Raw genomic sequence first — 20462 nt, 5'->3', positions numbered from 1 at the left:
CACTTTTGTTTTGTTATTAGCACAGTTGGTTTAGCCAAAATGAAGAACAAAATGAAAAATGAACCAAACCTTGGAACAGGTCGTTGCAGGTTGAGTTTGGTGTAATGTATGTTCCACTTCCCAGGTTCTTGTGCTTGAAGGAAACGTTTGGTACTCAGAACAGTGTTCTGAGGAAAAAAAAACAAAAACATGAAATTCTTTAAAAACTATAGTGAATATATAAATTATATTAAAAAAAAAAATCTTTTCTCTCATATTTTTATACATTTTGCAACAGGTGTGTGAACACAAAACGGTTACGCAAACTTGTGCACTCAACTGTAGATATAGACCAGGTATTTTGCTGATTGATATGTGTAAGACCAGTGTCTGTTTCTTGTGAATTATTTTTAAAATAGGCCTGTTGTGATAATTAAATAAATTGCCTAATCCAGGTTAAGAAAACTGTGCTTGTGCACTTCAAATTCCAGTAACATTTTACTTATTAATAAGAGAATTTTAAGCAAATATATAAATGCCATGAACTCCACATTTTTGAGTCTCATTTTCTGGTGTAATTACATTGTGAGCACTCAGACCATCTCACTGACCCACACCGCAGACGGCACTCAGAGCAGCTCCTGAAATGTGTATGTAAATGAAGCACTTCTGAAGTGCTCGTGGGTTTCATCGGAGAGCAAAGATATATTGCGTATAATATAAAATTAAAGCAATATCACATGAGCAAGAGTGCCCATCTATCAGCATGGCTGTGTTCAGGCCTTTTAGCATCAATGGTTTAGACTATTTAAAAACCTTTTAATAACTTTTTCCCAGGATGGTCTGAAAGATGATTGGAGGATCATCTGAGGAATGTAAAGAGTCTAGACTTGAGATTACAGGCCAAATTAATCAAATTGGTTGTTTTTAAGCATTTTTTAAACATTTAATAATATTTTTGTTCACTAGGCGGCCCCAAACATTTCAGGTACCTTCAGGGCATGATGTTGATTACACGTACCAAGATTTGTAACAGTGCGCTAAACGTTTGTAAAATACAGCATTTTACAAAAATTCAAAAGGTTTGACGCCCAATATGGCCAACATAGGAGCATTGGGTACCATTTTACTCTGTATGCCCAAAGGAATTAACCAATACCAGTCTCATGGTTATAAGCCAAACTATGCAGACGTTATAAGCAAAAATAGCCATTTTTCACATTTCCTGACCAATAGGTGGCGCAGTGCCAAAACTGCTCAGGTTACCTCAGGGCATGATGGCTATGACATTTACAAAGTGTCCATCCGGAGCCATTACACTGATGCACACTTCACAACACACACACACACACACACACACACACACACACACACCAGAGCCCTTCTACCAAGGGAGCCTACAAGCTTAGCATAAAATAGCATAACGCGGTGGTCCCATAGACATTTTATGGGCGGTACTGTCATAACACGCTAGATGACCCGTTACGTACTGTCCTATGATAGAGCCACGGAGGTTGTTATCTCACATAAAAATCTATGCACACACATAAGTGCTTCTGTGATAAAATTGAGAAAGGAACTCTTAATGCTTTTTGATGTACAAAACAATCCCAGATGGGACTTGTGATAGAAATCAAGTATTTTAAGTCTATGTAAGGCGCATTTTAATTACCACAGAAACAAGTCAAGTCTTAACTAATCACCAAAACGCAGAATGAGAAGTTTTTGTTTGCTCCTCATGTGAACTTCAAAGCGGCACTGGCATTGATTCCCTGAAACGAATCATGAATGCGGCTTCACTACTGCTGTAGGCAAGTGGATAGCATAGTCTAACGGCAGATTGTGGAGTTTGAGATTTAATGCCCATTGCAATGAAAATGAAACCTATGTGAGGACTAGTTCTTTCAATTAGCCAAACTCCCAGTTAGACTTTGGAAATTGTGCTATTTTAGTGCATTTCTATCTTTATACTGTGGAAAGCTTTGTTTGGAAAATGAATAAAGCATTATATTGTTTCATTTTCTTTTCTAAGCTGGAAATAAATGCATTTTGACCAGAAAAGAAGAATATATAGTGTCAAATTTCAGCACTTTCAAAATCTGCAATTAACACAGAAAATTATGTGATTAAATCGCAATTAAAATTTTAAACGACTGATAAGCAAAAATAGAAATTTTTCATATTTCTTGACCAATAGGTGAAGCTTAGCCAAAACTGCTCAGGTAACCTCAGGTCATGATGGCTATGACGTTTACAAAGTTTTGTTTCAATATGCTAAAACGTTGTCAAGATATAGCTTCACAACCACTGTGGCATGCGCTGAATTCACTGAAGTGGCATATGAGAACACTTTGGTCGATCAAAAAACTAACTAGTATCCCTAGATGATACATGCCAAATTTAGTTCAAATCGGTCATATTGCCTAGAAGTAGTTTGAATTTTGAAAAGAACTGCACTTGGCCCCTAATAAGAAAATAATTACGAATACAATGGGGTTCCAGCACCTTCTGTGCTTGAACCCCTAAAAAGAGTAGGCAACACAACAAAAAAACATTACTGATATAAAAGATAGTAACAACAGACAGTACTGATAGTAACAATATGTGTGATCTTCATGGAACAAGAATAATGTACCTGCATGAGCATGGCTACAGTCATTGGGCCGACTCCTCCAGGCACAGGTGTGATAAACGCTGCTTGATCTTTGGCAGAGTCATAGTGAACGTCTCCAACCACTCTCTTCCCACTGGGTCTGGTGCTGTCTGAGATGTGAAGTATATTAATTTATAAATAGAATTAAAGACTGACTCTTCTCTAATCAGTTAACTGCTGTCTAGTAAAGATTAATTCATTAATTCAGTCTACTGCTGTCTGATATTCAACAACTCATTGCTCTACAGCAGTATGAGATTCATTAATTCAGTTTACTACTGTCCGAGATTGCTTGATTGATTGTCACACTTAGAAGCATCTAACATAAAACCGGCTTTTGTTAAAACATACACATGCTAGACTGAAATGAGCATGCAAGTTCAACATACTCACCTGGAATAGTGTTAATACCGCAGTCAATGACCACAGCTCCATTCTTCAGCCACTCTCCCCGAACCATCTCCGCTTTACCAATCCCAGTCACCAGGATGTCTGCTTTTCCCACCTACAAAACAGCAATGTTCTTTCACTAATACTGAGGTATCATAGCTCTCACTTCAACTGCTATTTAACTAGTAACATCACAAATCAAAGAAATCTTCCACTTTTAAAGAGCTCATGACGAAATGAGGCATCAAATTTTCCTTGATCTTTGCACATACAAGAGTTCATTGTAGGGCTGGCCGGTATGGCCAAAAATATTATCACGACATTCTTTTCATATCGTTCGATATCGATATTTGTCACGATATACACTGCATTTAGAAAGTATTCAGACCCCTTCAGTATAAAGTATTCATTTAAGAATTATGGAGGCCACTGCGCTCGAGAACCTTCAATGCAGCCAAACTTTTTTTGTAGCCTTCCCCAGATCTGTGCCTTGACAAATCCTGTCTCTGAGCTCTGCAGGCAGTTCATTTGACCTCATGGCTTGGTTTCTGCTCTGATATGCATTTTCAGCTGTGAGACCTTATATAGACAGTTGTGGGCTTTTCCAAATTATGTTCAATCAATTGAATTTGCCACAGGTGTACTCCATTCGAAGTGTAGAAACATCTCAAAGATGATCCAGAGAAATGGGATACACCAGAACTAAATTTCAAGTGTCACGGCAACGGGTCTGAATATGTATGTCAATATGATATTTCAGTTTTTTCTTTATTAATACATTTACAAAGTTATCAAAAATCTGGTTTTTGCTTTGACATTATGGGGTATAGAGTGTAGACTGGTGTGAAAAGGTCTGGGGGCCTGGGTAGCTCAGCAAGTAAAGATGCTGAATACCACACCTGGAGTCGCAAGTTCGAATCCAGGGCGTGCTGAGTGACTCCAGTCAGGCTTCCTAAGGAACCAATTGGCCCGGTTGCTAGGGTGGGTAGTCACATTGGGTTAACCTCCTCATGGTCGCTATAATGTGGTTCTCGCTCTCGGTGGTGTGCGTGGATGCCGCGGAGAATAGCGTGAAGCCTCGACACGCACTAGGTCTCCGCGGTAACACGCTCAACAAGCCACGTGATAAGATGCGCGGATTGACGGTCTGACGCGGAGGCAACTGAGATTCGTCCTCCTCCAACCAGATTGAGGCGAGTCACTACGCCACCACATGGACATAGAGCACATTGGGAATTGGGCATGCCAAATAGGGGAGAACATACAAATAAAAAAAATAAAAAAAAGTTCCTTGCACTTTTCATTCTCCCTCTGTCTCAACAGTTCCCAGTAAATTTTAACCATCTAGTCTAATAAGAAAAGGCAAATACAGTGCTGTAAAAATGTATTTGTCCACATGCTGAATTCTTCTTTTTTTGTGATCTCATACTAAATTGTTTCAGATATTCAAACAAAATTTTACAAAACAAATGCAATGTGTTGTTTTTAAATGATAAGGCTATTTATTGTAGAAACCGGAAAGCTCTGAATGAACCAAAATGAAAAACATTTTGTTTCTAATCCCTGGAAGACACAAACCATTTTTATACACATTGCCCTTCAGGGCTTCTGTCAAACACCCTCAGTGAGAGACAGCTATAGACTGAGAGAAGGTATCTACACATTTCCTTCTTCAGTAGCTCAAATCAGAGGGCAGAAATGTAACAAAAAGAACCACAAAATAAAGCAATACCTCAGAGGCCAGGTCTGTAGTCTTTGAATGACAGGTTGTTACAGTAGCATGATTCCACATGAGAAGGTCGTGCATTGGCGCGCCCACAATCTTACTGCGGCCAATCACCACAGCCCTTTTTCCCGCCAAAGACACACCTGAACAAAAGATATTGAATGAAGGTAAATCATGAATTACTATCATCAAATAACATAATTCCATTCAAGTCAGTCATTTTGCCTTAGCATAGCTGTGATTTATTTATTTTTCTAGATCTATGATCTATTTGGGCTTACGACGGTTTTGGAAAACAAGGTCCAAAACAGTTTTGTGAACTGGATCAACTAATTTACTGAAAATATCAGAGAGACTCAAAAAAAGTAATTAGTTGATAAATCGGACATACAACTACTTTCATAAACTCTTAAGAGAGTTAAGCTGATTTCAGTGAATAATGACTTCAAATTCAGTCTCACATAAAGCTATCGTATGCCTTGGATTACAACATTCATATTCATGCATGAGTCGTATGGACTAATTTTATAGGGTGTTTTGAGATTTTGAAGTTTGACAGCCCCAGTTCTCTTTCACTTTCATTTAATGGAAAAGAGAGGCCAGGATATTCTTCCAAAAGTCTAATTTTTGTGTTTCATGGAAGAGTAAAGAATGACATAATTAGGGATGTACTGATACCGATACTGGTCGGAATCGGGTCTGATACAGCGCTCATGTACTTGTACTCGTGCTCATAAAAATGCTCTGATTAGGTAAACAGCGCACAAATTAAAATCATGTTATGTCCTAGTGACATTATTGAAGCGCAAAGGCTGCAATTTAATGAGATAAATATATAGTTTGCATGTGCTGCACGCTTCAAATGTGAGAGCTTGAGAATCTGTGAGCCAGTGTTATGCAGACATAAGGACACAAAGTGCTCGTATCTTTTAGAGATCCTTGTCTCATACACAGAAAACACCATCATGAGCACAGCATGCCTTGTTTGTAGCAGATGACAGCGAGCGGAGTGCTAATCTACTTTGTAGTGCGAGGGACATAAAGACCACATTTTTATTTAATTAAATAGCAGCCTTTCGCAGTTTAATAATCACACTGGATCATGTAGCAACCGGCTTTTCCCAAAGTGAGAGGCTACCGTCAAAAACACAGGAACGGAAAGGGCTTCAAAATAAAAGCATCCGCCAAAATAGACAGAAATATATCACTACTGTATAGTTATGTAATATTCACTGTAATACTACTACTAATAATAACAGTAATAAATTAATAGTAATTGTATAATATTCAAGCAATATCTCGCATCTGTTGCGCAGCACTTCATTTGACAAAAATAACTTCACAATAGGTTCTCAAAAAGATGGTATCAGGACACCCTAGACACAATATTCATCTTTTTGGGTGAACTACTCCAAAGTCCATATATATCCTACACTCAAATCTACACTGGGTTGTGTCTCACCTGTTTGTTTGATGAGCTCCATACATCCATTAGGAGTACATGGGATAAAACAGTCACCAAGATCACCACGTGCCAGTTTCCCTGCATTGATACTCGTCAAACTGAAGCAAAGCAGCACACATATACATCAATACACCACCATGACAATTAAAGCACTTTGAATTTTGCACATTCATCAATAATGCCATAATACAAACATTAAAACTTCAGAAAGCTTGAATTCTCTTTTGCATACCCATCCACATCTTTCTCTGGAGCCACAGTGTTGATAATCTTCTCTGTATTAATAGTGTGGATAGAGTCGAGAGGCAGCTGCACTATGAGCCCATGAACACTGGAGTCCTCATTGACTTCAATAACACTGCGCAAGACCTTAAGAATGTGTGACAGCAGCAAAACAGTCAATCTTAAACAGTGAGCATGTTTATATCTTACACCGATATAAGCCAACAAGTAAGGTCACTTAAAACACCTTAAACAGTGTTCTTTTATTGGGTTAAGGTCATAAGTATAAACTGATCGGCACAAATACGGTAGATCAGTGGTTCTCAAACTGTGGAAGCGCTCCCGGGTGGTACGTGACACGACTGTGGAAATTTAAAACACTAAAAATATTAAATATCTTAAATAATAATTTACATTGTTTTTTGTTTTTTATTTCCCCCATGTTTTATGCTTCCATGTTTTAGAAATATATCATAAAAATAAAATTTTTGATATATATATATATACACAACTTGAAAATTGGATGTGCATTATCTTTAGACTTGTGTGTGCGTAACGAGCTTGTGCGTAACCCACGTTGCATCAACATGAATTTAGTGCGGGAACAGGCTATAAGCACGTAATACCACTCCATCTTCTCAAAACTCCACAAAACTCATCTAAAATGAAAAAGCATAAATCAGACATTTTGTGATGGTTAAAGGCGCCAGAACTCAAGAGGACTGATCCTAGTTCTGACACATCGAATTCATCAAACAATGGAGATGATACAGCCGGCAGTCTGATCCAGACATTAACAGAACTCCTCGCGCTAACAAGAGCCAGAAAACGGCTACGAGGTGTACAATTCAGATTACCTCAGTTTAGGGTTTACCGTCACCGGCACGAAGGAGGACCCAAGGCCACAGTGCGTTGTGTTGCGAGATTCTCAGCAATGACAGTATGAAGCTAGCACATCTGCCACGACATTTGACAACAAAACATGTGACCTTAATGAACAAGCCAGTTGATTTTTTTCAGAGGAAATTGAACATGTTGAATCAAAGCAAGGCCACAATAAAAGGCAGCGCAACTGTTGTGTCCAAAGCGCAAGTATCTTCGTATTCAGCAAGCCTGTTGATTGCTAAAGCATGTAAGCCCCATGCTATTGGTGAAGAGCTTTGCTTACCTCTCGCAAAAGAGATGACTCATATTATGTGCAGTGAGAAAGCAGCAAAACAGTTGGATGTTGTACCCCTTTCCAATGACACAGTCACCTGCAGAATCACTGATATGGCAGACGATGTCAGGAGGACACTAACTGAGTGCATAAAAATGAGCAGGTGTTGTCGCAGATTTGGCCAAATTTCTTGTTTATGTTCGATACGAGTTTGAGGGTGAATCACATGAGGACTTTTGTTTTGTAAGCCCCTATCAACAAGAACAATAGGGGAGCACATATTTGATCTTCTGAATGGCTTTATTCAAGAGAATGGAATTGACTGGAACAAATGCCTTGGAGTTTGTACTGACGGTGACACGGCAATGACAGGTCGACACAACGTTGTTATTGCACAGATTAAAGAAGTTGCCCCAGATGTTAAGTTGACCCACTGCAGCATCCACCGCGAAGCCTTGGCTGTGGATTTAAAATGTGTACTAGATTCTGCTGTTAAAGTTGTGAATTTTATCAAAGCTCGACCCATGAATTCACGTCTGTTTAGTGTGCTCTGTTATGAAATGGGCAGTGAACATGAACAGCATTTGCTACATACCGAAGATGGTTATCAAGAGGCGAAGTGCTCAAGCGACTCGGTGAACTTCACTCCGAGGTGCAGATATTTTTGCATCAGCTGAAGTCTCCCCTTGCAACTCTGTTTGATGATCCAGTGTGGCTGGCAAAATGCGCCTTTTTGGCTGATGTATTCTCACGTTGGAATGACTTGAATTTGGGACTACATGATAAAATCACCGCAAGGAAGAAAAAGTTGCTGCTTTGCATCAACAAAGTCAAAGCAAGCAATGTCCCTGTTCCCATCCCTAGAGAATTTTCTGCGCACTACTGAAATGTCACTTGATTCTGCCATTCAAGATGTAATAGTTGTGCACCTCTCCTCACTAACAGAACAACTTTCAGAGTAATTTCCAGGGGAAGCAAACCCAGAGTGCACCAGAAATCCCTTTACAACTTATGTCAAAGGAATACCGCATGATCTGACATGTGCTGAACAGGAGAAACTCTTGGAATTATCATCTGATGGGCCTCATGTCAGAATTGAAACAAAATCACTTTTGAATTTTTGGATCCAAAGACAAAGTGCCCTCTCCTTCAAGGCTTTGGAGGTTTAAATGCCTTTTGCTACCTCCTACCTTTGTGAGAAAGGCTTCTCTGCTCTTACAGCAAGTGTGAGTAGGTGGTACTTGCAATGTCTGATTTGATCAGAAGTGGTACTTGATCTGAAAAGTTTGAGAACCACTGCTGTAGATTGATGCCCATTAAATCAATATTGCTCTGCATGTAAACACCTTTACCAGCGTTCTGCTCGCTTATCCAATGTGCACGTGTTGGGTGCATGTTTACGTTTTGATGTCAAAACCAGAGAATACTCCAATGATTCCAAATCTCATGTAAATGGCATACTGCCATTCTAAGCTGATTTTTAATAGTTATCAGCATACTGCTGTGGATGTAAACGCACTCCAAAAAAATCTGAGAAGGAATTAAAAGCTTTTTGGGAAATTATGCCGATATACCGTACCTCATTTTCAGTAGCAGTCTGTGGTAGCTTCACATGAACAGCATTGATCCCAACCTTAAAACCAAGAGAATTAGTCAGTACTTGCATATTCAATACTTTTAATTGAAATGTTACATTTTTTAACAAATATTTTCAGTAGATCTATGTGAAGCTACAGTGCCTAGACTCTAGGTGTAGGTGTAACTCTAGGAGTGGCTGTGGTTTTACCTCAGCAGCAGCTTTCAATTTCATCCTAATGTAAATGTTTGAGTCCTCTCTGTCTCCCACCTACAACAGACAATCAACATCCAAACAGGTAGCTAAAAAAAAGTGTTTTTTTTAAACTTGAGGTAATGTGATATTTTTTCATTAAGGGTAATCATATCTTGATGGACCTATCAAGACTTTTTCTCCCCAATTTGGAATGCCCAATTCCCAATGCACTCTAAGTCCTCGTGGTGGCATAGTGACACGCCTCAATCCAGGTGGCTGAGGACACGCATCTTATCACATGGCTTGTTGAGCACATTACCGTGAAGACATAGTGCGTGGAGGACTTCGCTATTCTCCACGGCATCCACACACAACACACCACACGCAGAGAGTGAGAACCACACATTATAGCGACCATGAGGAGGTTACCCCATGTGACTCTACCCTCCCTAGCAACCGGGCCAATTTGGTTGCTTAGGAGACCTGGCTGGAGTCACTCAGCATGCCCTGGATTCAAACTCACGACTCCAGGGGTGGTAGACAGCGTCAATAGTCACTGGCTACCCAGGCCCCGAGCCGGTTCTTTTTAGTGAATACATCAGTAAGAGCGGTTACTGAATTAATCTTATAAATTATGAATGTCAAATTCTAAATGAAGTACAACATTAGACTACATAACAGTCTAAACTGTCGCTGGAACTGTTCCCGTGTTTATTTAATGTTGTACTTCAGATCTGTGAGACTTCAGTCAGGCAGCGCAGTTACTGACTGCTTGTTCATATGACAATGTGTAGTTAAAGTTTTCATGTAATAAGTGGAAAAATTGAATTTCTGATTTGTTATATCTTTGGAAAAAAGGGACTCTGGACACCAAAAAAAAACAACAACAAAAAAACAAGAAAAGCGCTTGCCATCTCGAAAACATTGCAAAGATAGCATGACATGAATTAGTGCCTCATTTAATTGACCTCATTAAGTGACTAGTTATTCTCTGGTGCGGGTCATTTGACACAAGACCTGTGTTTCAGCTCCATGCTGCTGATACAGTAAATGCTGAGGAGATGTCAGTGTAGTTACAGCTGAATGTATTGACAATGCATTCATAGCACATTTTATTAATGTCAGCAGGTGCTGCAGTATGCTGTGTTATGAATTTGACAAATACATTTATGTATTTGTAAAACTTTCACAGTATTAAGAGCATGAAAAGCTTCTGATCCATTGTTACCACATGCAGGCTAACTTGTTAACATTAGAAAATGCATCAAAAGCAAACAAAAAACAATATTTTTGCTAACATTTTACAGTAAGGCATTATCAGTTAATGTATTAGGTATCATGAACTAACAATGAACTATACATTTTTACAGCATTTATTAATCTTAAATGTTAATTTATAAAAATACAATTGTTCATTGTTTGTTCATACTGCATTAACTAATGTTTATGTATACAACCTGGAATATTAAAATTGTATTGGTGTATGTTGAAATTAACAATGCCAAATGCCAAAGCTGTAAAAGTATTGTTTATTTTTAGTTTATGTTAACTAATGTAGTCAACCAATGTTAACAAATGGAACCTTATTATATAGTGTTACCATTTTTATAGCATTTATTAATCTTGGTTTGTAATGATGGGGGCGTGGCTGAGCGACGTATGTGGCAAACGAGTCCGGGAGAGGAAGAGCGGTAAGGATTGACACCTGGGGGGGAATTCTCTCTAACAGCTGTTTTGTGTTACAGTGAAGAGCTGGAGAGAGATAAAAAGCAGCCAGAGCCGCAGTTGAGAGAGAGAGAGAGAGAGAGAGAGAGAGAGAGAGACCTGAGTGATAGAACAGCATGGACTGCAATGACAGAGTGCTTTTCATTTATGTTTTGAGCTACTGAATTTTTGTTGTGTGTACGCTGAAAAGCGGCACGAAAATAAATAACCTGAAAGTGTGTAAGCTGGTTCCCACTTCCTCATTTCCCCTGAAATGACCTTGAGAGTGGTACAGGTTAATGGTGATTTATAAATCTACAATTGTTCATTCTAGTTCATTTGAGTTCATTGGAGTTCATAATGCATTAATGTACCATATATTAACATACACTCACAGGTCACTTTATTTGGTACACCTGTAATTCTACTTATTCAAGCAATTATCTAATCAGCCAATCGTGTGGCAGCAGTCTAGTGTACAAAATCATGCAGATATGGGTCAGAAGCTTCCATTAATGTTCACATCAGCCATCAGAATGGGGGGAAAAAAAATGTGATCTCAGTGATTTGGACCGTGGCATGATTGTTGGTGCCAGACAGGCTGGTTTGAGTATTTCTGTAACTGCTGATCTCCTGGGATTTTCACATGCAACAGTCTCTAGTGTGTTAAGAGAATAGTGTGAAAAACAAAAAACATCCAGTGAGTGGCAGTTCTGTGGACGAAAACGTCTTGTTGATGAGAGAGGTCAACGGAGAATGGCCAAACTGGTTCAAGATGACAGAAAGGATATGGTAACTCGGATAACCCACAACAATTGTAGTGGGTAGAATAGCATATCAGAATGAACAACATGTCGAACCTTGAGGCGGATTGGCTACAACAGCAGAAGACCACGATGGTTCCACTTCTGTCAGCTAAGAACAGAAACCTGAGGCTGCAGTGGGCCTAACATTTGTGTACCTCAGCAGAAATCCAGATTTGTCAGACCAGGTGATGTTTTTCAATTGTCTACTGTCCAGTATTGGTGAGCCTGTGCCCACTGCAGCCTCAGTTTCCTGTTCTAAGCTGACAGTATTGGTACCAGGAAGGGTCTTCTGCTGCTGTAGCCCATCCGCCTCAATGTTCGACGTCTTGTATAATCAGAAATGCTTTTCTGCATAGCACTGTTGCAACACGTGTTTATTTGGGTTACTGTCACCTTCCTGTCCTTGGACCAGTCTGGTCATTCTCCTCTGACCTCTGTCATTAACAAGCCGTTTTCACCCACAGAACTGCCGCTCACTGGATGTTTTTTCCCACCATTTTCTTTACACTAGAGACTGTTGTGCGTGAAAATCCCAGGAGATCAGCAGTTACAGAAATACTCAAACCAGCCCATCTGGCACCAACGTTTTTTCCCCATTCTGATGGATGTGAAAATTAACTGAAGCTCCTGACCTGTATCTGCATTATTTTATACATTACACTGCTGCACACAATTGGCTGATTAGATAATCGCTTGAATAAGTGTACAGGTGTTCCTAATAAAGTAGCCGGTGAGTGTATATTTTAATGTAAAAAAAAAATTTACTAGTATATGTTGGAATTAACATTAACCAAGATTAATGTGTGCTGTAAGTGTTGTTCACTGTTCGTTTATAACAGGGATTCCCAACCTGGGGGTTGCGAGAGCTTCATGGGGGGTTGCGAAGCTCTCTCTATTTTAAAGGTTACAAGAAGAAAAAAAATGGAATGTGTGTAAAAAAAATATATATATTTTTGATAATAAAGCACAATCAAATAGGGCCATTTTAAGTATTTTAATCATATTTAATTGTTTATGAGATATATGAAAAGACATTTAGTATGTCTAACATAGGCTGTTTTTTAAGGTGTGCATCTCGCAAGAGTGGTAAGGATGCAGGTTTTTTTTTTTAAAGACATGGTAAAACTGCTTGTTCTAATTTACAGTACTAATCAACAATTAAAACAACAGGTTAGCTAGCCAAACAAAATCAAAAGCGTCAGGTAGAAGAGAAAAACATGTGGTAAAAAGAAAGCAAGGATTTATTTAGTTTTATTTATTCATTTATTTATTAGTATTTGTGGATTTATTATGATTTAATTATCTGTATTGAATTTGGTCTCATTGAGGCTATGGAGAAAGTGTGAATTGAGTGTGTGATTTGTGGTAAGAGACTAGCAAATGAAACATGAGCAGACTGTGTGCGCGATAGTCACTTGGTGTCACTTGAACGCTAACGGAAATGCACAAGATATTCTCAATGTCATTTCAACATAAACAGATTGGCTGAATACATGAGATATGATGCATTTCAGTAAGATGTATTGTATCGTTCAATATGACCTCTGATATTCATTCATGTTTTTTTTCATGCTATAAATCAGAGCGAGAGAGAGAGTTGCTCCCCGCTCCCTTTGAATGGGCAGCTGCCACGATCTGTCACACACAGCATTAAAAAAAACTTCTGGTTCAAATAATGGAGCGCGTCACATTTGTGGAAATGTAGCTAATGGTAAAACCGTATATATATTATACGCAGTCTATATTAGGGTTGTACCGATAAATGATCTCGGGGATCGACAATAGTCAGAGTGATCGCCAATGGCTGATGCGCTTGAAGATGTCAAGACGATATTTGGCTTGTTTTCCCATTAATGTATTATTAGGCTATTATTATTATTATTACAAATAATCTGCCCGTAGACACACAGACACGCGCTTGAAGAAACACACTTTATTATATTTTTAAGAACAGATGACAGAAAAGCCATCTATGCGCATGTATGTTTGTTCGGAGGCGTGCAGTCTCATGGAACATGCGCATGTAAAATGTTCTCACTCTTTCCTTGTTTCTGTCTTCTGAATTTTTTGCTTTTGTTTTGCAAGAACAGTATCATCTATAAGTGCTGCAACTGACCTCAGACATCTCAGCTCAGGAGGTGCTTTGAGTTCAGTTCGCTTTATTTCCACAGAGCAGTTGATTGTGAACGCAACTCTGCAGCCTATACATCTGTGATTAAAACATTAAATAATACAAAAACACGTTCACCTCGAACCATGATTTATATTGCAGTGATTATCATAATTATAATTATTATTTTTACATTTATACTTGTTTTTGTCTTCATTTGTGTAAGTAATTTTCCGCCTGCATGTTTAGATGGATACTTGCCTGACGGTAAATGGAAAGATGGTTACTTATATCATTTTTTTGATCACTTCATTATTTCAATAGCTTTTTTATTTCGTTTGGAATGCAATTTGAATTTAGAAATGTATCTGATTTAAGTTTTTTTTTAAATCAATTTAATTCTCAATGCAAAATCACTAAAGCAAGATCCCTCAGCCCGGGGGTTGCCGATGTAATTGGATATTGCAATAAATATATATATATATATATATATATATATATATATATATATATATATATATATATATCTCTCATGAAGGAGGGAACAAAAATGTATTCACACACATGATGTATTTTCCCAGACAACAAAATACCCGAGGGGTAGAGAATGCACAGATGAAGTAGGTTCTTTGCCAGAGAGATGTTGCCCTTCACAACTGTTGTAAAGCCATCTTTCAAAAAGTTGAACACCACACATTTTAATTGCACTTAATTTTTTTCCCAGTTTCATTTGAATTTTTAGTTAAAATAAATAAAAAGTTCAAAGTTTGAAATCAAGGTGTCTTGCTTTATTGTGTAGGCTTAACACTAACCCTGCTTAATGAAAATTACCCCATAGTACCACCTAGCGTCCAACCCCCCCCCCCCCAACCATAGTCTATATGCAATTTGGAACAAAGACATTGCAATTAAATTATGTTTGTGTTCTCTGGAATAGACAGTCCTTTTTTTTTTCTCCAAAACAAAATTCAGTAAGTTATATTTAGGATTATCGCTGGCCATATCACATTATCCAACAATTTAACGCAAAGTTTTTTCCTCCATATCATTCTAAAAGATCCATCAGAGCACCAAACACCCTCAGATGGTGGGTAAATCCAGGGTTTTTTTCCTTTGGAAAACTTTGTACAATCAAAATAGACCCCAGAATTTTAGGGAGCTGACTAGAGCTCAAATAAAAAAAAAATTTAAAAAAAAATATAAAAACTTTAAATATACACTATATTGCCAAAAATATTCACTCACCCATCCAAATAATTGAATTCAGGTGTTCCAATCACTTCCATGGCCACAGGTGTATAAAATGAAGCACCTAGGCATGCAGACTGCTTCTACAAACATTTGTGAAAGAATGGGCCGCTCTCAGGAGCTCAGTGAATTCCAGCGTGGTACTGTGATAAGATGCCACCTGTGCAACAAGTCCAGTCGTGAAATTTCCTCGCTACTAAATATTCCACAGTCAACTGTCAGTGGTATTATAACAAAGTGGAAGTGATTGGGAATGACAGCAACTCAGCCACGAAGTGGTAGGCCACGTAAAATGACAGAGCGGGGTCAGCGGATGCTGAGGCGCATAGTGCGCAGAGGTCGCCAACTTTCTGCAGAGTCAATTGCTACAGACCTCCAAAGTTCATGTGGCCTCCAGATTAGCTCAAGAACAGTGCGTAGAGAGCTTCATGGAATGGGTTTCCATGGCCGAGCAACTGCATCCAAGCCATACATCACCAAGTGCAATGCAAAGCGTCAGATGCAGTGGTGTAAAGCACGCCGCCACTGGACTCTAGAGCAGAGGAGACGCGTTCTCTGGAGTGACGAATCACTCTTCTCCATCTGGCAATCTGATGGACGAGTCTGGGTTTGGCGGTTGCCAGGAGAACAGTACTTGTCTGACTGCATTGTGCCAACTGTGAAGTTTGGTGGAGGAGGGATTATGGTGTGGGGTTGTTTTTCAGGAGCTGGGCTTGGCCCCTTAGTTCCAGTGAAAGGAACTCTGAATGCTTCAGCATACCAAGAGATTTTGGACAATTCCATGCTCCCAACTTTGTGGGAACAGTTTGGGGATGGCCCCTTCCTGTTCCAACATGACTGCACACCAGTGCACAAAGCAAGGTCCATAAAGACATGGATGAGCGAGTTTGGTGTGGAAGAACTTGACTGGCCTGCACAGAGTCCTGACCTCAACCCGATAGAGCACCTTTGGGATGAATTTGAGCGAAGACTGCGAGCCAGGCCTTCTCGTCCAACATCAGTGTCTGACCTCACAAATGCGCTTCTTGAAGAATGGTCAAAAATTCCCATAAACACACTCCTAAACCTTGTGAAAAGCCTTCCCAGAAGAGTTGAAGCTGTTATAGCTGCAAAGGGTGGGCCAACGTCATATTAAACCCTATGGATTAAGAATGGGATGTCACTTAAGTTCATATGCGTCTAATGGCAGGTGAGCGAATACTTTTGGCAATATAGTGTACGTTCAAAGCTTTTGTAGTTAAAAAAAAAATATATAAAAATGCAAGCATAAATATCCATATAACTTCAATATTAGGTGAATATCCTATCCCACAATATTAATATCTTACATTTTTAGTTTTATATTTGCAATTCTCCATGTAGAATAAATGGTAATATATAACTTTTCTAAGGTTACTGATATGACTGGAGACTGGAGAGAAAATTACAATTCATGTCTTTAGAAGTTTTTTTTTTTTTTTTTATGAGGAAAAAATACTGTGTGCACCTTTAAATGGATGAGCTTAGCATCCACATATCCCTATGAAACGCGTCTGATCGGAGTCACATGGACATAATGGAATCTTATTGACTAGTTGACTAACAGCTCAGACACTGCACAGTCTAGTCGATTTTGAAAACTGGTGAAACAAATGTCATGTCAGACACTACTGTTCTTCAATAAACATTTCTTTCAGAAAAAAAAAGGGGTTAACATAGCTAAATATACCATAACACCTAAATCGCAATACTTATTGAATCTGCAACCAAATATTGTTGTAATATCAAATCAGAAGGTCTGTGGCAATTTCCAGCCCTACTGTTTGGTGGCGGTTGTTGCGCAGAAATTACAGACTTCAGCTTTAATGTGCCAACAGCCAAGACAGCTCACAAAATCAGTTGATGGATGGATGGACAGATGGATGCACAGACGGGTGTATGGAATTCAATTTTAGACAGATAAACTTTTTCCCACTGACCTGCAACACCACAAGGCCTGGTTTGAAATTGGGATGCAGGTTCCTCATAGCATCCACATCCTCCTTCAGCCTTTGTCTGACCTGACTAGAGAAATATAATGAGTTAATAACACAGCAAGCCACAGTACAACCAAGTAGGCCAATGCATTTTGTTTACAGTACAGGGTATAAATTGGGCTTGAGTGGCCGGAACAGAATTCAGACGTCATCTATAAAAAAATAAGGCAGCTCTTTTGTCAATCCACTCCACTTCTTGTTTGCTCCGGTCAAGTTTTTGTTTGATCCATTTTAGACAGTGGGCCTCGTTCATCATACACAAGCAGAATGATTTTTTGTGTAAATCAGTTGCAAAGCCATTCTTGTGCAAACTGTGCATTATAAAAGTTTTTATATATTCAAAATGTTAAGTTGGCACAAACAACATTTACACCAACTCCTGACCACATGCAAATTGTGCGTAAAAGACAGGACAGAATATTCCAAATTGCTGTGACTGCATTTTGATAGAGGTGAAATGAAATAGAAAAACAATAAACTACTAAAAAAAAAAATGTTAAAGAGGTCATGGCATAAGGAATCAAATTTAACTTGATCTTTGAACATTGGGCCTCATTTACGAAACTTCTGTAAATATATGAGCAAATTTGGAGAAATTTGCGTGTAAAAAGGATCTTCCGAAAACTTTCAGTCAGATTCACGAACCCTTCGTACTCCCCAGATTTGTTAGTAAAACGCGTGTATGTTAGTGAATTCCAAACATTCGTAAAGAGGGGGCGTGTACACATTCATTAACAATTATCATAATCCACACCCATGAAAGGAAGGCATTTATGAAGTGCATTCACATCGTAAAATGTTTATTTTCAAGCACAATAGCATAAAATCAATGAGTAAAAGTGTCAAATAACAGGATGGTTATACAGATTAAACAATTAGTATTCAGCTGGTCATGTGATTCTAACATGGCAGCCCCCATGAGCAGAGCTTCCATTCTGTTGTGTGCCGTCTGTTTGAACAGCACGGCCTGCGCTCATAGTCTGAGCCACTTCACCACCGAGCTCAGCCGAATACCAGTATTACTACCCTACATACAACTGTAATGAAACAATGTGGTATTTCACTGTTATTATGAAGCTTGAGTCTGGGGTAGTATACTGTGGCATCAGTGCAAGTGTAACACCATGTGAACTGCCATCTGACTTTAAAATTCGAGTGAATTAAAATTTTGAAAATATTATGGTAGAAATTCGAATTAAGTTTTTCTGTCCAACTGACAGCTCTACCAGTCACTGAAGATCACGCAATGTTTGCAAACGATGTGGAATTCAGACAGACAGATGCTTTAATTTTACACAAAGATTTGTGAGTTCTCTCAGAACTGGAGGTGTCAGAATAAACACTATTATTTCTGACATAGACTGACATAGCAGAAGTAGAAAGAGTAGTACGTGTAGTAGGTCATCACGAACGCAACCCATGAAACACGTGTTACCGCTGTCACATTGAGAGTCTGGCCAATTGCAAATAAGTGGTGTCGTCATTGAGAGCTCGCGCAGCTGCTCTGGAGAAACTGCACCGGCTGAGCCAGGTGGCTGCTATCCAATCGCTCTCGCGTTACTCTGATGGCGCCGTCTCAAGTCAGACAAAATTTCTAACCGACATGCACTGCTTCAAGTCCAGTGCTGATTGGTCTACATGAAGTCGAACACACCTAGCAACTCAGCACGGTGATGCGTTCATGTTGACTGATCTTAACTGACTGAATGTAACTGAAAAATATGTCGGCCTCAAAGTAGGTGGAACTCCAGGTCACACCTACCGAAATACCTGGACCAATGGCAAAAAGGTGTTTAGCAGCCGGAACAAAATTTTCCTGAAAGTTTGCCCTGTAGATCTCCCTGTTTTGGCCAGATTTACTTTTAAATGATTTCGTAAGAAGTGTGCAGGGACCTTCATGGTACCATCACCTGTCTGTATATTGATATACACTGCCTCCTCACTCTTAAAATGTGTTTCTTCGATAGCTTGACTTTTCACAACAGCATGTGTCTCATAGTACTCATAATTGTTTGTTTGTTTCTTAAAGCCATGCCAGCTTCGATGGCTATTTTCATGGCGAAAACCAGGTTAAAATAATAAAAGTAAAACTAAATAAGATGTTCAGGATTCATTTTTACTAAAACTCAAAAACTAAATCTGGATTACTTTTGTTGAAAATCTTTTCAAGGGTGTCAATGGAATAAAACAGTTTTCACACAGGAGTAGAAATATTACAATCCATTAAAATGTTTGACAGACAGTGGCCTATCCGACATCCGACATCAGCAACTTGGTCCCAGTGGTTATTAAAAGAGAAAAAACTCCTGGTCCCAACAGCAGGATTGATTTCATGTCATTTGTTTGTTTAGCACTGATCCCATTCTGACTGCCACTTGATTTTGACATATGAATTTATGATTGGTTTCAGATCTGTGGAATATATTGAGCACTTGAGTTCTGTAGATAATGCTTCTTTGCCAGTATTATCTGCTTGCTCATTTCCAGAGATTTCATAGTGGGCAGGTACCCAGCAGAAGATTGTTAAAATTTTGAGCTTCAAGGGATGACAATTTTATTAAAATCTTCAGAATTGCTCGGTGATCAGTTTTAATAGATTCTAGTGCTTCAAGGCATAATTTTGAATCAGAAATAATAAAAAAAAAAGAAAAAAAAATCCTGTTATTGTGCAGTCTCAATGAACTTCAGTGCCAACAGTAGAGCATTGGCCTCTGCAGTGAAAATTGAGCTTTGGTCAGGAATACGTATACCCTGATGTAGTCGTAGTACCCTACTTCTTTTGAGTTTAATACGATTTACAGTAACTGGATGTATGAAGAAAAGTCTTTCAGCTTATTTCAGTACACATAATTACTTTTGTTTGGTAATATATCAAAGGTGACATGAAATGCTCTTTATATATATATATATATATAGTTCCATTATCTTCCCTGAGGTTAATAATTTTGTAATATATGATCATTTTCCACCCTGTCTCTGGCCCTCTGTCTGAAATGCTCGGTTTTGGCCTAAGCGCCTCCTTAAAACTTCAACATAAATGTCTTTTCAGAGTTGTAACTTGACATTGTGTCTCTTAAAAGTGGCGAGATACATGACAACGGTCAAGGATGTCTGTCTAATGCATGTTTATATACAAAAATAATTCAAAATAGTCCTGATGGGTCCCCTTTGGTGTTAAGGAATATGGACGCCACACCATACCTGTTTGTCCTAT

The 20462-nt window shown here is 38.8% G+C and overlaps 1 protein-coding gene across 1 annotated transcript in view; it reads right to left on the bottom strand.

The window, feature by feature from the left end:
* mthfd1b (methylenetetrahydrofolate dehydrogenase (NADP+ dependent) 1b) overlaps window positions 1-20462 on the bottom strand; it is a 47829-nt gene that overhangs the window by 26068 nt on the left and 1299 nt on the right. The window contains exons 2-10 of the mRNA XM_051722415.1: window positions 17192-17276; window positions 9381-9440; window positions 9174-9227; window positions 6446-6582; window positions 6211-6311; window positions 4755-4891; window positions 3026-3137; window positions 2615-2742; window positions 70-167 (exon numbers count right to left, since the gene is read on the bottom strand). Coding sequence (XP_051578375.1) covers window positions 70-167; window positions 2615-2742; window positions 3026-3137; window positions 4755-4891; window positions 6211-6311; window positions 6446-6582; window positions 9174-9227; window positions 9381-9440; window positions 17192-17276 — 912 coding nt within the window. The remainder of the gene's footprint in view (window positions 1-69; window positions 168-2614; window positions 2743-3025; window positions 3138-4754; window positions 4892-6210; window positions 6312-6445; window positions 6583-9173; window positions 9228-9380; window positions 9441-17191; window positions 17277-20462) is intronic.

The sequence above is a fragment of the Myxocyprinus asiaticus genome, chromosome 17 (assembly GCF_019703515.2).
Source record: "Myxocyprinus asiaticus isolate MX2 ecotype Aquarium Trade chromosome 17, UBuf_Myxa_2, whole genome shotgun sequence".
Classification (NCBI taxonomy): Eukaryota; Metazoa; Chordata; class Actinopteri; order Cypriniformes; family Catostomidae; genus Myxocyprinus; species Myxocyprinus asiaticus.
This window is presented reverse-complemented; position numbering and strand designations above follow the sequence as displayed.